We start from the raw sequence: 15,800 nt of genomic DNA on the forward strand, positions 1-15,800 counted from the left end.
AGAAAGGATTTTAAATTATGACTTGGTTTATTGTTAGTATTTCCTTTTGTTGCAAAAAACCCCTTTCCTTCTAAGCAGAAAAGTTTCTAAATCATAAAAAGTTGTGACAAAAGCCCTGTTTCTCTGCTGGGGCCTCCATTATGGACACTCTTGGAAGTCAGTGAAAGTTAAGGGTTTTTTGCGTTGAATCATTTTCTAGAGGAACTCAGTTAATTTGCTTTGAAACATTTTGGAAAAGACATCTTTGTTAGGGGAACATGTAGCTTTTCTTCATTTTAAAGACTGATAATGTTTTACAACAAACACAGCTGTTTGAAATTCTCCAATGGTTTTCCTAATCTTCTGCTTTGTTAAATTTTAATGTTGAATACTACTTATCAGATTATATTTACAAAGATTTTTAAAAATCACAAGTACAGTAAATTCACGAATACAAGCCGCACTGAGTATAAGCCGCATCTCTGGGTGTTGGCAAATATTTCGGTTTTTGTCCATAAATAAGCCGCACCCGAATATAAGCCGCTCTGTCGTTCGCAGCGAGGACCCGCGTGCAATTAGTAACAGAACCGCGGGAGGGCGGGGTTTACTGGCTCAGCTAAGGCTGTGCAGGCTCGGCCCGCTAGGGGCTGCCGACAGGGCCAGGTGGCCCAGCCCGGTGCTGCCGCTCGGGGCCGGCCACCGCTGCCACTGGGCTTGGTCACCCCGGGTCGGCGCTGCCCCGCGGTGGCAGGCAGGGACGGAGCTTCCCCCGCTCCTACGGCAGCGGCGGCAGGTGGGGACGGAACTTTCCCGCGCCCGTGGCGCTGGCAGCGGGCGCGGACAAAGCACCCCGCCTCCTCCCCGAGCCGCGGAAATGGCTGCGTGGGGCTCCCGTCGGCTCCCCGAGACGCGACAATGGCGGCGCGCGCTTCCACCCGCCTCCCCGGGCCACAGCAATGGCTGCACGGGGCTCCCGTCGGCTCCCGGAGCCGCGGCAATGGCGGCGCCCCCCCCGTTCTCCCCGAACCACGGCAATGGCGGCGCGCCCCCCCACCCGTCCTCCCCTGGGCTGTGGCAGAGGAGGAAAGAGAGCTCTCCTGCCTCTCTCCCCACCCCCCGTGCTGCCTGCAGGGAGCCAGGGCAACACAGTAACACTGTAACAATCGCGGAATGCCGGCTTTTACTGGCAGGTGCTTGGATTGGCGCCCTGGCTGGCATGTCTGGGGTTGTAAATGTCAGAAAATTATTCACATATTAGCCGCCCCCGACTATTAGCCGCACTTCCGGGTTTCCACCAAAATTTTTGTCAAATTACTGCGGCTTGTATTTGTGAAATTACTGTAATTTCTTGTGTAGTATATCAAGGTTATTGGTCTTTTTTTTTTTTTAACTAAGGTCTTCAATTGTTATTCATTACTTTGGTCTTTTAAACTTTTTTTTTCCTTACTAATTATAATTTTCAAGATGTATTCCAAACCTAAAAGGTTTGGAATTTCTTATTCATCTGTTTCCAAGTCCTGTTTTATTCACTTTTTTTTATTTTTTATTTTTAATTTTTAATATTAAACTTTCTGAAAAGATGGTTCTTAAAACAAAGAAAAACACCCAAAAAACCTACCCATTACCGTGTTTCTACCAGACTGAAAATTGAAATACTTCCCGAACAGGGTGTTGTTATACACTAAAAACCTGTGAAACAGATCTGCAGAAGCCAGGCAATGAATCTTACATGTGTGGAGTACTTGTCCATCTCTTTTGTTCCCTTTTCAGGCTTACCCCCTTTTTATTGGAGCTAATTCTTTTATGATGATGTACCATACTCATGAAAGCTTAGACTGTTTATACTATGCAATTTCCCAGTGTATTTGAAGAATAACACGTTTTATTTGCCTTTAAGATTTATTCCAGATAATGTTACATTTGATGATAAGCCAAAAGATGTAGCCTCAGAAGTGAACATAGCTGTTTATAAGCCAAAGTACTTCACATCTGCTGCTATGGGAACATCAAAGGTATCTTTACAGTGTTTTTGTAATGTTTTTCTTATTTGTTTAATTTTGCTGTCAGCTTATGAATGATATATGTACTGGTGAAAAGATTCCTGATTATCTCCACCATTCCAAAATAACAACATCAAATGTTTTAAAAGATTTAAGCATGCGATGGATTCACAAGTTGCAATCCTGGTTTGGATTTTAAAGGCGATTGGGCTTCTCTGATACAAATTAAGTATTGAATTTTCACCTCATTATATCTCTGTGACAAGTTGCACATGAAATTTCTTAGTTATTTACAGTTAAATCTTTTAATTTTCCTAAAATGGATGTTAGTGTATGAATTAGTAAGAGCTTTTTTGGTAGTAATGCCAGGCTTCAACAGTTGTAGCAATTCATTCCTACCCTGTCTTCCTGACAGCCAAAATTTCCATCTGGCCATGAAATGAACCAGATTGAAGAAGTGATCAGTTGAGAAATCAGTAGTTTCTGCTGGATCATTTTTCAACTCTGTTTCATGTTCTGGTTGAGGGTGCAGTTGCGCAAACACTTTCTTTGTCTCCAATCTGTGTGTGATTCCAGCAGTGAATTGCTGCTGGAAGAGGAAAAGAGAGGGGCTGGTGTCTGCTCAACACCAGTATCTGCTGCCACAAAGGAAATTTGGTTTATAGAGGTTTTGTGTTGTGGGACCTGCTGTTAAAGAGCCATTCAATGCATCAGGAGATTTCTTCTTGTAGCTCAAACTCATTGAAACTGACTGTAGAATAAATTCCGAATTGTTATAATGCAATTCATATTACCAAGTGCTTATGATAGTTATTAAAGAGAGCATTGCTAACAGGTTTATGCTGAATGGAAAGTATAAAATAATTTTCCCTAAAAAGACAGCATTTACAGTGTTTCATTTTAGTGTTCCAGCTTCTACAACTGGCATTCTTCCTTTTAAGGTAGATATCACATGGGATGAGACAGATCATGAGCGGATAACATCACTCAGCAGAACTTTTAACAAAGAGGAGCTTCTTGACATGGATTTTCAAGCTTATTTGGCTTCATCAAGTGAAGAAGAGGAGGAAGAGCAGCAAGGTACTTTGGTAGTAAATGTTGTACACAAAGTCATTAGCTGCAGGGTTTTGAAAACAAGTTATTCAAGTATTTAAATGTCATATCTATAGAAAATGCTTTGAATGTCATCTTTTACAAGGACCAATATTATATTTGTATAATGATTGTGCCCCTGAGCAGAATCACTAAATGGTTCAGACTGGAAGGGACCTTAAAGACCGTCTAGCTCCAACACCCTGCAATGGGCAGGGACACCTTCCACCGGACTACAGTAGCTGCTTTCTGAATAGAAGCTTGCACCTCAGAGTGGAAAATAATTTTCTTGCATTTTATTTCTCCTCCTACTCCCTTTTTTCTCTTTCTTTCAGGGTATTTTGACATCTCTCTGTCAAGTTTGGCAATATCTGCTTTTAATCTGTTCATTTCTGAGATGAATTGTAGGTCCATAGAACTTGAAGTGTTTCCTTTTCAGAGGAAAAGTCCTAGTTTGAAATGTAAGGTGTATAATGAACAGAAACATCTTTCAAATGCTTTCACACACTTCTTAATATAAAGAGAATTTCTTCTAACTGTGAGGTGCATGAGTCTTCTGCATATGGTGCAGCAATGTTTAAATTCCTGATTTAAATTGCTTGTTTTCATTCTAAAAGTCATCCTGCTCTTAATAATATATACAGCCTAGATTACGAGGCAAATAAGATTTCATAAGCCTCAATTAGGTCTTTCAAACAGATGTTAAAATTGATTTATACCACATTAAAGCAGGTTGCTGCCATCAGAGATGAGCTTGGGGCATGCAAAAAAACATTGCAGGTTTAAAAAGCTCAGGTTATAGAATTGGGAAATCTTGTGGCAGCAAACTCATCTTGGCGTTCTCTTGGCAGCAATAATGTCTATTTGCTTCTTAGTTTACATAAAATCTCACAAACGGCACTGTAGTGAGCTTTAGTTTCTCCAGCAGTGCTTAGTGAAGTCCATAAACGGGAGCAGGGGGTGCAGAGTAAAGCATTTCCATCTTCTCTCATTTACAAGGCTACCATGATGCTAAAGAAGGCATCTGTGATAGGGTGGTGATGAAAGCAAATATTCATGTGAACAACACTTCAGGAATTTTAAAGAGTAGAATTCCATTGCTGGGAAGGAAAAAAAAGTGACCTTAAATAATCTTATCACACCAATAAATTTTAAATCTGGAAATGTCTAGATTCAAATGATATTTTGAAAAGTAAGTTACTAATAGAGGAATTATATTGTCCTGTCTTTAAAGTGTTCCTGACATTTTATCCATTCAGTTATGTGATACAAAACAGGGTTCCATCCAGCAGAATTATGTGGTGCTATGCACAAATGGGGAACATCAATGTCAGCTTGCTGAATGGAAATGTAGGAGTCTGATAAGGAGGAAAAAATGTCTTGGACTTCTATTCATAGTTTTCAAACTTAGTAAAATGTTTTATTTATAAATGGGATTTTGTTGGCCTCTTCTAATACTTTTTTTTGTTGAATTTTTCCACTTTAAATATGTGCATCATGGATGTTAGTATTACTGTTAAACAACAGTTCTATAACATCATGGATTGCAATGACCTGGAATGTTGTGGTTCATAGCACAAAATTTCTCCTTTACATTGCTTCTGAATTCTCTGTTACTTTATATCCCAGTTAGGAAGTTTTTGTGGCATTCATCAAATCTGTAATGGCTATTTTGTCAATAAGGACCAGTGACTTAGTGTATGGCATTTTAAATATGCTGCAAAATAAGCACTATGGGGTTTATGTCTAAGCTTTTAATGTTTTTTTTAAATCTTTTCAAGAGCAACATCTTTTCTGCTTTGCACAGCACACAAATACTGAAACAGACTATATGATAAAATACTTTTATAGAAATTTTTTTAATTAGCTGGTCTTGATAGAATCATGAAATCACAGAATATCCTCAGTTGGAAGAGATCATTGGGTTCAAATTGTGACTCCAAAAGAGCAACTTTTAAACCTAGGAGTTATCCAAACACACCAGGCTTGTAGGGATCTCTGTGTAGATCCCTGCTCTCCTCAGTAAGAATCTGAGCAGGAAGCCCAGACTCCACAAAGCCACGTAGATATTTTGTTTTGTGCTGAAGAACACATTTCCCTGGGATTTTGCAGGCTAGTGAGTCCCTGCCCAGGACTGATTCTGATTGTCAGAGTGTTAACCTTGCCTTAGGTCTGGCTGGCTCAGAGAGGTGGCTCTAGTAGTGCCAAGTCACCTCTGCAGAGACAGGTGCTTAAAGGCTGCAGCTGCAAAACTCACGTGGTTTGCAAGAGAATGTTTAAAAACTACATCCCTCAATGGTTAGATTACACAGATCTGAAGGAAAATGCAAAAAAATCTAAGAAAATGTCGTAACTCAATGTTTACCTGTCTATTAGCATTATCTTCTTCCAGTATCTTTTTTCCCTGAAAAATCTTACAAGAAGACATCAACTCTGCTAGGCTTTGAATCGCTTTCTTTTTGTATTCAAATTTTTTCCATTTTTTTATTATCATTGGGATGAACTAATGGGATTTGCACATCTCCTTGTTCAGGAAGTACTTAGAATGTGGGGGAAGTGGGATTAAACTCCAGTGTTTTCTTTGACATTATTTTCTGGCTCAAGACCGATGTCAACATATTCGTTTTTTCCTAGCATGCTGTAGTGTGGTGCAAAAAACCTCTACCTCTGACTTCATTCTTGAACACTGGAGTGTAAATCTTTTAGTTTTAATTCTATGGGTCTGTGTATTGTACGTATTTTGGGGTTTTTTTTATTTTTTATTTATCTGAATTAGAATAACTACCCTGGATAGAATTGAGACATTTAGGGCGATTTTTATGGTATGGCCATCAGCATCCAAGTCAGTAGGTAAGTTTTCTGCTTTACCATTACATCACAGAAAGAAAATTTCCCCTCACTTTGAAAAAATTCAGCTTTGCAGCAGACCTCCTGTCAGATGTTATATCTGCTACAAGTTTTTACTGTCTTTGATTTCTAAGGCTGGGGGTTTTTTTAAAAAAGAAATAATATATTTGGCTATTGCACGATAATCTTAAACTAAGAACGCAATCTCTTCACAATGCTGTGATTACAAGAATGTGATCTCAGCTGATTCAGCTGCTATTTTAGATAATAAATTTTATATAACTTAATATATTGAGCCTCTGCATTTAGTTATAGTCTGTATTAATGTAATCTTTTAAAAACAAATTGTTATATTGGAATGTTTCTGACCAGCCTCATGATTTGAACTTTCTTCTTTTAAAATCTTTTAGCACTTCTGTTACTACTTTCTTTTGAAAACAACAAGAATATACTTGTATTTTCTACTCTAAATTTCATCAGTTTTTGCCTTTCTTCCTTCCCTGGTTGATTGTATTTCTCTTGCAGTGCAGCAGTTAATGCCCCAGAACTTTTTGGTTTGTGTGTTTTGTTCAAAAAGCCTTTGAACAAGCTTTTGGCAGAAAGCATTGCTGCCTTAATATCCATCAGAAAGTGGTTCCTGATGTTGAGCAATACAGCGTGATGCTTGAAAGCCCCTGACAAGGTTATTTGAACTCTGAACAAACTTTGAGAACATACTCAGCTCACTTTCCTTTCTTGCAGCTGTTGTCAAATGTGCTTTATTTGCTTAGAGAATTAAAAGCTCCTACAGTTCTTTTGAAGGCAGTGTTGAACATTTGTTTTCAAACTGTTCATTTTGACAGAAGAAATACAAGTTCTATCTAAATGAGAAAAAAAACGACTATATGCATTGCTACTTAAATTTCTCCTAGCAAAACAAGTGATAAATACTAGCTGGTAGCCCCTTGCCTGGCCAGGTTCTAGGGATCCTCTTTTAGCTTAAGGATTTTGTCATTTCCCATCCACTATGGCTTCTTCTTTCTCAGGACACTAGGAAGAACAAACAACCAAATGTCTTCTTTTTTCTACTTGTCTTCAAAACAGAGTTGCCTTTTGCTTTCTGGATGAGCAGATGCTTCCCTCTCAGATCTCAGCTTCTGATGAGGAAAGTGGAAAAGCAGCTGCAGCTGACTTGTCTATGTGCTGTGTGAAAGATGAGCCGGTGGGGAACGAGCCCAGCCTGACTGAACAGAGAGCTTTGGCTGGAACTTAGGAAAGAAAGGAGGGTTTATGAACTTCGGAAGAAGGGTCAAGCAATTCAGGGGGACTACAAGGATGTTGGGAGGTTATACAAGGAGAAAATTAGAAGGATCGTAGCCAAGCTAGAACTTAACCTGGTTACTGCTGTGAAAGACAAAAATAAATACATTTTACTATATTTTACTCTATAAATACATTTGCAGTAAGAGGAGAGCTAAGGCGGATCTCCATTCTTTACTGGCTGTAGAGGGAAGCACTGTGACCAACAATGAGTGAAAGACTTCTGTACTTAATGACTCCTTTGCCTCAGACTCTAATAGTAATGAAAGTTTTCTGGGTACCTGAACTGGGAAACAGGAACAGGGAGCAAGAAGAAGCCCCCTTAATCCAAATGGAAGTGGTCAGTGTTCTGCTACACACTTAGAGCCACACAAATTTGTGGGGCCAGATGGGATCCACCCAAGGGGGCTGAGGAAGCTGGCAGATAGTATATACTCCTTATATCACTTTCCATCATTTTTGAGCAGTCCTGGATAATCAGGGAGGTCCCAGTTGACTGGAAGTTAGCAGATGTAATGCCCATCTACACAAAGGGCTGGAAGGGCTAGTTTTGGGCATTTGCATTCTACTCTGCTGGAAAGGACTTTAAAAGTAATAATTCTGAGATACAGTGAAGGATGCTGTGTCCAGTCAATGATTTACTGGACAAATTGTCTTTTGTCTTTTCAGATACTCTTTTTATTTCATCTAAATAAGGGAATTCTCAAACAGGCTACTGTGTGGGGAAATAATAGATTAAAATATTTTATATGTTCTTCTGGAAATTATGTGTGTGTCTTAGGTTTATTTCCTAAAGATTATCTTCAGTTGCTCATTTTCTTGAGGCTTTCTGTGATAACTTTACTCTCTCCTCCTAGATGGTGATGCAGCTAATGAAATGGAAGATGACAAACCGAGGAAAAGCCAAAAAGATGATGAAGAGCAAATTGCTAAGTACAGAGAACTTTTGCAAAGTATCCAGGAAAAAGAGAAAAAACAGGAAGAAAAGGATATAGGAATGGAGATTAAATGGGTTCCAGGTAGGGTTTATTTTTTTTTTTTTCTTTTTCTGCCTTGGCAGATGTGCAGTACTGGTCTGCTGACAGGGGAATAGTGTAAGATGCTGAATTTATAGTCACAGAAGCAAACCTTTTTTTCCCCGCATAAATTGAAATCCAGATAGTTTATGGTGAGGGAAATAGAAGAAATAACATGGCTGAACTCAGTTCCACAGCTGTAAGCTTCACTTAATAGATTATTTTTTGCCAGGTTTTTTTTGCACTTACTTTTTCAATTATCACTTTGAAGACATTTCTTAAGTAGAATTCATGTGTTTGCTGTAGAGTCATAAAACATACTTACACTTTTAAAAATGAAAACCAGTATGATTTGGAAACATGGTGTATAATTAGAGGAGAATGGTTTGGAAATGTTGTTTGCATAATACTAAAGATTTGGGGGAGCAAAGAGGGAGAAGTCTGACCATCTAGTGAAACTGCTCTGGGAGGAAGCAAGGTACCAGGAATGATTGGTGACCAGTGAGATCCAGATTGACATCTGGAAATCAGTGCAAGGTAACTTCAGCTTACAGCATCCCAGCAGAGTTTATCCAGAGAGCCAAATACTAGTGTCTAGTTCTCTTTTTTTCTTTCTGACAAAAAACCACTCAGACTGAATGCTTTCCTTGAGGTGTAATGAGCCAGTTTAACAAGTCACTACATCCACAAAGGGAAAGGTTTGCACTGTGGCATCACCTTGATCCTGGCCCAGAGCTCATTGTGTCTGCCTGTACCAGCCCTGGCCCTTGGTTGATCTCTTTGCAAGCCTAATTTTGTTTGTGAAAATCACAGAACTACTCTGGAAAAAAAAATCTGGATCTTTTCCACTGAGTTAGCAAGTCAGATAGGCAAATGTTCAGAGGGTTAAATGTGCAGCTGAAAGGCTAGGGAAGTATAACATTCCCTTCTTGGGAGCAGCAAGGTGCAGCAGGTTTGGGACTGCAGCCTATGTCAGGACAAAGCCCTGTGCTGTTACTGCATAGAGCAAGATCAGACACACACCAGAATCCAGGCCCTTCACTGCTGATGGGTTAATTCCAGCTAGGAATGTATATCTAATGATATGATTTATACAAATATTATTCTGAGTTCACTCAGGTAACTTTAGCTGAATAGAAATTCTGCTTGGTTTGAAATATTCCACTCTGTAGCAGTTCACTGAAATGGACTAAATTTTATTCCTATTTCTTCATCAGACCTGTATTCCAAAAAATACATGGAGATTAAAAATGCTTGTGTGCTTTCAACCATGCTTTTATAATTTCAGTAATTTCTGACTTGAATTCTGTCAAAACCTTTCTGAAAAAGCATGTATCATGCAGCCAGGACAAGAGCTCACTGACACAGTGCTGTACTCCATCTGTCCACAGCGTGTCAGTACTTGCATTCACGATGTTGCTCATTCAGTATTTAATTCGTTGTGTCACTGAGCATTCAAGGCCAAGGAGTTTTCATGCATTGGTAGCTTTATAAGACTTTTACAGAGATTTGTTGTTGCCACCTTTCAGGGTGAAGGTGGAAACCACAGGTGAATCAATTGCTTCTAGGAGTGTGTTTTGTATTCATATATGTTTGTATTTAGGTGTTGTTAAAGCAATCATTTTTGTGTTGGTTTTGAAAAACACATTCACAGAGTTTTCTTGTTTGTTATTTCGAAGAATTTTGCAGACTGTATGAAAGAAGTCCTGTAAATTAAACATTTGAGCAACTTAATGTGGTAGTATAGTCAGGAATCTGGAGCAAACCATTCCTTTTAGGAGATGGAAAATTGTTTTAAGGGAGACCAAAGGAAGCTCTTTAGCCTTGCTTACCCTGAAAGAGCAAGAAGTTTTCTAATAGGCTGTCCTTAAGACTGTACCTTGTATGTTATGAGTAAATTGCAATAACATTTAGTAGCAATGGAGTATTAACTGTAGTAGAGATGAAATCCATTCCCTGATGCATAGGCTCTCTGTTTTTTTGCAATAGAACTTGACTCTAACAGATTAGATTTGTTACATACTTACACCAGTCCAACCCCTTCCCTACTTCACCTTCTTGTAGGACTCTAGGACTTTTGCTATGTCCTTTTTCTTTTGTGGGAAGGATGGTAAAAAAACCCAAACAACCAAACAAAACCCCTTGTCTTGATAAATTTGACTGATTTAATTGGATGTCCATGCACAGAGTCAGGTTTGTTCATATAATTTTAGTTTCAATGCGCATTGTGTGCACAATGAATTTTACATGGATAGTTTATATTATTTGATGTTAATTTATCAACTGTGATTTTATAGTATATGTTAACATTTCCTCATTTCTTATCCTGAAAAAGTGAGAGGTTTATTGAAGAGCTTCTGGAAATCATAGAAGTGTTCCCTTGCCTTTGTTAGAGACTGTTCACCTCCATGAGATCAGCAGTGCTACCTGTGGCTATTGACCCCTGCAATATGGTTTTGTCCAAAACACAAGTTGTAAAAGTGAAAATGGGTGTCTTAAGTTTGTTTTTGAGTCAAAAATTCTGCCAGTACTGACTTCAGGCACCATTTGGAGAAGAAGTCAGCACACCTGAAGGGGATAGTCTTTTATATTTGTTTTTTAAATATGGTGGAGCATAGGCAGCACATGCTGAACAGTAGTTTATAGCTCTGGCAATTTATACACGCTTGAGGCTGTGCTTCATTATGGGAGAGAGGAACATTAGTTGTTATTTTTTGTTGAACAAATGTGCTCTTTTAAATTTCAAAGCCATTTATGTTCACTTAGAGTATTCTGGGCATTCAAAAATAGTTTTTCTTGTAACCTCTGAAGACTCCTTAATTTTTTTCAGAACTAGTTTATGTCTGTTGAAATATTTTTATTATCAAGTTCTACCTTAATGTGCTTGACTTATTGCAAAATGTTTTTCCTGTCCAAATGTTTAATACATGGAAGAATTACAACAGTTAAATCTAGGAAGTTTTTCAATTGAAAGGCAGATATTTGAATTAATTTTAAATTTTGAGTTTTGGCACAGTTATTTACACATGGTTATAGAAAGCATACTTTGTCAATGATTCAGTTATTCTTGAATCATAATAGTTTTAAATAAACCCCAGTGCCAGCAAAAATAAATTAGATGTAGTTCCAACTCTCTTTGGTCTGTTTCTTCTAGGCACAAAATCAGTGTTATATTTAAGCATCCATCTGTTTTCCTAATCATATCTGATTTAAGCAACAATTACTATGAATCCTTATCCAGCTCCCAAAGCTCCCCTTAGAAAGTGAAAAGAGAGAAGACCACAACTGCATTTCTTGATGATATTCAGCCATATGTCTATGCAGTTTTTTGAGCGGGTGGTGGTTTGAACTTAAAAAGTTTTCCTTTGGGATGAATGAGATGTAAATATTTTGCTAGGCTTAGAGGAAAATTTCAAATTTGTTTTGGTCAGAGGTAGAATAGAAGGCTCACATCTGAAGCTGCTACCTGTGGTGGGTTCTCACAGGCACTTTTGCTGCTTAGGAAAACTTGGTTGACTTAACATATTTTATCTTTGGGGGTGACAAATTCTAATGTTATCACAGTATTTCTATTTGCTGTTCCAGCTACCTGCAACAAGGTGTTTAATTTTTCTGGTGAGGCATTATACTCAAGATGAACTTGCTCCTTTAGGTTTCCTGAGAATAGAAATGTATCTTTCTACCCTCTAATAATAGTGACAGTTGCAGGCTGTTAAACTTCCATAAGTTTTCAAAACTGTGTGTTTGGAGAAGTAAAAAATCTGGCCTGCACCCATCCCTTGCTGTCCCACCAGTGTGAACAGCAGTATCTTTAGGTTTGCTGTAGTATTCAGTCCTTTAGCTGAAGTATGATGTCGTTGCATGCTAATATAGATGACTTTTTTCCTCTTTTCTTGCCCTTGTTCGTGAAGATTAAATAAAATTGTGATTCATTAATTCTAAAAAAAACATATATATATATCAATAAGGGTATATAAGTTAGATCTTTATATGGTCAGCTAATATTTCTACCTAAAGTAGACAATTCCTTTCCCCTTCTGCAATCAAAATCCTTTTGACCACTTAAATATACTCTTATTCTCAGGAAGTGGTCTGGACAGTAGTTTCTAAGCCATTCTAATCTGTGGAGAAACTCTAATGCCTTTCATAAGACTGCCAAATACCACAAGAAAGGACTGGATTTTCCTCCAAGTTCTTCAGTGCCAGATGGATCAAATGATTCCATTTTCCAGGCAAATAAATCAGAAATATTGTAACTTCCTTTCAGATTTTGGGTCTCTCTTTAGCTGGAGTTGTGACATATATTTTTTTTAATTCTGTATTTACTGTCTTCAAAGAGAATCCACAAGGTTGTTACCTGACCAGTAATTTTTTCCATGAAAGTACTACAAAGTATCCAAAGTTACAGTGCTTCAATTTCAAGGAATCTGATGACTCTGCTTTCATGGACTTTGAAGATAACTAAATATTTGTTCTTGTTGTATAAGAGTTTCTTAATGGCATTTTTTTACTGAATCTATGCAAAATCCTCCCTTTATCATGGGTCTGATTTGTTTGATGGTTAAGTACACAATTTTTGTGGCTGTAACAATTTGCCACTTACTGTTCATTCTGGTGCCTTTCCAGAGTAGTAGAAGGATTCTTTATCTTGCTTTTGTTTTACTCTTTTCCTCCTATGGTTCTATGGTTTAATATGATTTTAGATCTCTTTCACACTTTGTATTTCAGCTCCCTAGCCCTGGAGTGTCAACAAGCACAAAACCAGGGATTAGTGTTTGCAGTTTTTCAGAAAAAATGTTCTGCTTTTCTGGGGACAGCTAGAACTGTCCATGAAAGCTGCCCCTTTTATTCCATCATGACCATTGTTTTCAGTTCCTCCATACTGAGGAGAGCTGGGAGGAATGATGAGGAATGGGGACTTCGCAACTGAAAAATCTGGGAGAAAGAATGGGATCCAGTTTAGGATATCTAAAGAGGTCTGAGTATGATTTCTAAACAATAAAACTGGGATGAGGGGTGGGAGAGTAGGATGTGGTCAGGTTAGGGCTGGACTGGGATAGCAGAAGAGAATGCTGAATAGAGATCACTGGAAGTAGGACTGGGGAGGAGACAAACAAATATCAGGCTTGGAGGGTGAAGCAGAAACAGGATTCCTACAAACTCCCAAGATAATTCAGTCATTTTTTAGGAGACAATGTTACCTGTAGGATATCTGACTGATTTGTTACAGAAGTTAAAAAAAAAAGTGTGAGTGAATGAAGCCAGGAATTGCAGATAGGAGAAAAATACTTTATTGCCCAGGCTGTTGCTGCCTACCAGAGAAGTGGATTTTCTTTCTTCCACTGAATTGTGTTCCAGTGCATTGCAAGGCAAGTCACTTAATCTCCTTAGATCATGAAATTTTGTTTTTGCAAGTGCCCATCTTGTGAAGAGCAGGCTGAAAGTTTATAAGGTGCATCTGAAATCAGTTTTCATCCTCATAACATCCAAGTGCTCTGTGGTGCAATGAATTTTAGAAAAGTATTCCTGATGTGTGTGGAATTTTTTAGCAAAATTAGAAGACTGCTTCCAATTAAGTGCATATTCTGGATTTAAGTATTCTACATGTAAAATGGGAATGCTTCAGTTATTTAATGGATTCATTTCTGAAGTGAAGTTCTTACATCATTGAATACTGTAATGATGCATATTTATCGAAAACTTCATTCAGTTCTATTTACAAAAAGCTTAAATGTTAAGACACATTTGTCTATGCAGATGCAAGTGCTGGGCATGGCAACAGTGGATGTCTGTGCTAACGTGTGGAATTTAATGTAAACCTGATTAACACATCCAAACTTAACTGTCTGATCCTGTTAGGCCAGAATTATTAAGATGTGTTGCACTCCTATGGGGTGTGCTTTTTTAGAAGGAAAAGTACAGTGGTCAGCAGAGATCCTGCAGCATGTCAGAGTATTGTCACAGAAGCAAAGTTTCAGCAACATGGCTGATTCAGAATCTTAACTAATGATACTACATAAGGTACATAATTAAACCTAATGGTACATTAAACATAAGGGCTCTGTGTATGTCTGTTGGTTTTATTGTGTTGCTCATTCTGGCATCTGTGGACTGCACAGTTGAATGACTGGAGAAGAGACCTTTCTGAGGAACAGCAGGAGTGTTGGGGATCAGATACCACATAGCAAACTCTTTTTCTGACTTGTGTACAGTTTTTACTGAAGGATACTTTATTTGGAAAAACACATCCTGTAAAGTGATCTTTATAAAGATGTATTTTTAAACAATATTTATGTTGTTTCCACAGACTGGTTGAAGAAAAGCTATATTATTCTTTTACAAAGGAGAAAATAGTTGATTAAAAAAAATTCAAATTCATCACATTTGAATTTACTATGGCTTTTTTTTCCTAGGCCTCAAAGAAACTGCTGAAGAAATGGTCAAAAACAGGTTGGAAGGAAAGGATAACCTGACTCCATGGGAAAAATATCTAGAGAAGAAGAAAGAAAAAAGAATTCTGAAGAAAAAGAGAAAGGTAATGTTTATATTGACCTTTTGAGGGGGAGTTGTTTGTTTGTTTTCATAATTTGTTATTAATATTTGTTTCAGATAAACAAAATAAGTTGTCCAGCTGCCAGTGCTGTTTTAAGGTTAGAATATGAAGTGGTCACTCACATGGAAGTTCTGAGAGTACTTCATCAAACCTCTTTTATCTACTTGTGCTGCTGTAAAGATAAATAATTAATAATAATAATATTTGGCTTTAATTTGCATTTTTAATGCTTTAGAAGTGGTCTTTTTGCTACTGTGTGCATATCAATTCAAAGTTGTCATACCAATGATAATTGTATGATAATTAGAAATTTTGGGGCTGAAATAATACAGACTTGTTTCTCAAAACTGTAATAGCAAAGAATTAATAGCTGCAAAGAACTTTTAAAATTTCAAATTGCAGGAGAAAAAAAAAAAAGCATGTGGCATGCAGAACCTAGGTTCTCTAAAGACTTAAATTACTCCCAATGTACCGCACATTGCTGAATTACACTTTTAAGAGTAAACTCTACACCTTGAGTTACTCTGTGCATGTCAGTTAGTTTTAGCTGGCTCTTGATGAGTAACTTCTTTAAGTTGATAAGTGCTCAAAATGGAGTAAGCAGCACTGTTTGGTAGCAGAGCAACTTCGTCTAGCACAACATTCTTGGCCAGTTTGATAAATTAGGTCAAGAAGCAAGGTGTATGACACACTACTACCAGTAAGCAAATCTGTTCTTTAAACCTAAACTCCAGCTTTTTGAAATTTGCAGCACAAAATAAACTTTCTTCCTCAAGTTTGTCCCTAGGCACAGCTTTTGTAGAACATAAAGTAAGGATCCTGTATTTGTTGGCATGGTTGTCTGATGCGTGACAGTTTGGGGATATGCCTAATAAAAATGTATGAAAGAGGGTTGAAATTCTTGAGTTGTCTTTACTATCAACTTTTAGTGTGCTCTGTTTTTTTGATGTTACATGTACAGTATTTCAGTTTTCATCTTCATAGCTACTAACAGAACATCTCATACCAGTGAAA

General features: G+C 37.8%; 1 protein-coding gene across 3 annotated transcripts in view; it reads left to right on the forward strand.

Annotated features, from left to right (window-relative positions):
- The window catches only part of ESF1 (ESF1 nucleolar pre-rRNA processing protein homolog), a 29,919-nt gene that overhangs the window by 7,456 nt on the left and 6,663 nt on the right, over positions 1-15,800 (forward strand). For all 3 annotated transcript variants that reach the window (XM_033055994.1, XM_033055995.1, XM_033055996.2), the window contains exons 7-10: positions 1,877-1,991; positions 2,921-3,059; positions 8,075-8,236; positions 14,647-14,768. In XM_033055994.1, coding sequence (XP_032911885.1) covers positions 1,877-1,991; positions 2,921-3,059; positions 8,075-8,236; positions 14,647-14,768 — 538 coding nt within the window. The remainder of the gene's footprint in view (positions 1-1,876; positions 1,992-2,920; positions 3,060-8,074; positions 8,237-14,646; positions 14,769-15,800) is intronic.

Source organism: Catharus ustulatus, chromosome 3, assembly GCF_009819885.2.
Source record: "Catharus ustulatus isolate bCatUst1 chromosome 3, bCatUst1.pri.v2, whole genome shotgun sequence".
NCBI classification, from domain to species: domain Eukaryota; kingdom Metazoa; phylum Chordata; class Aves; order Passeriformes; family Turdidae; genus Catharus; species Catharus ustulatus.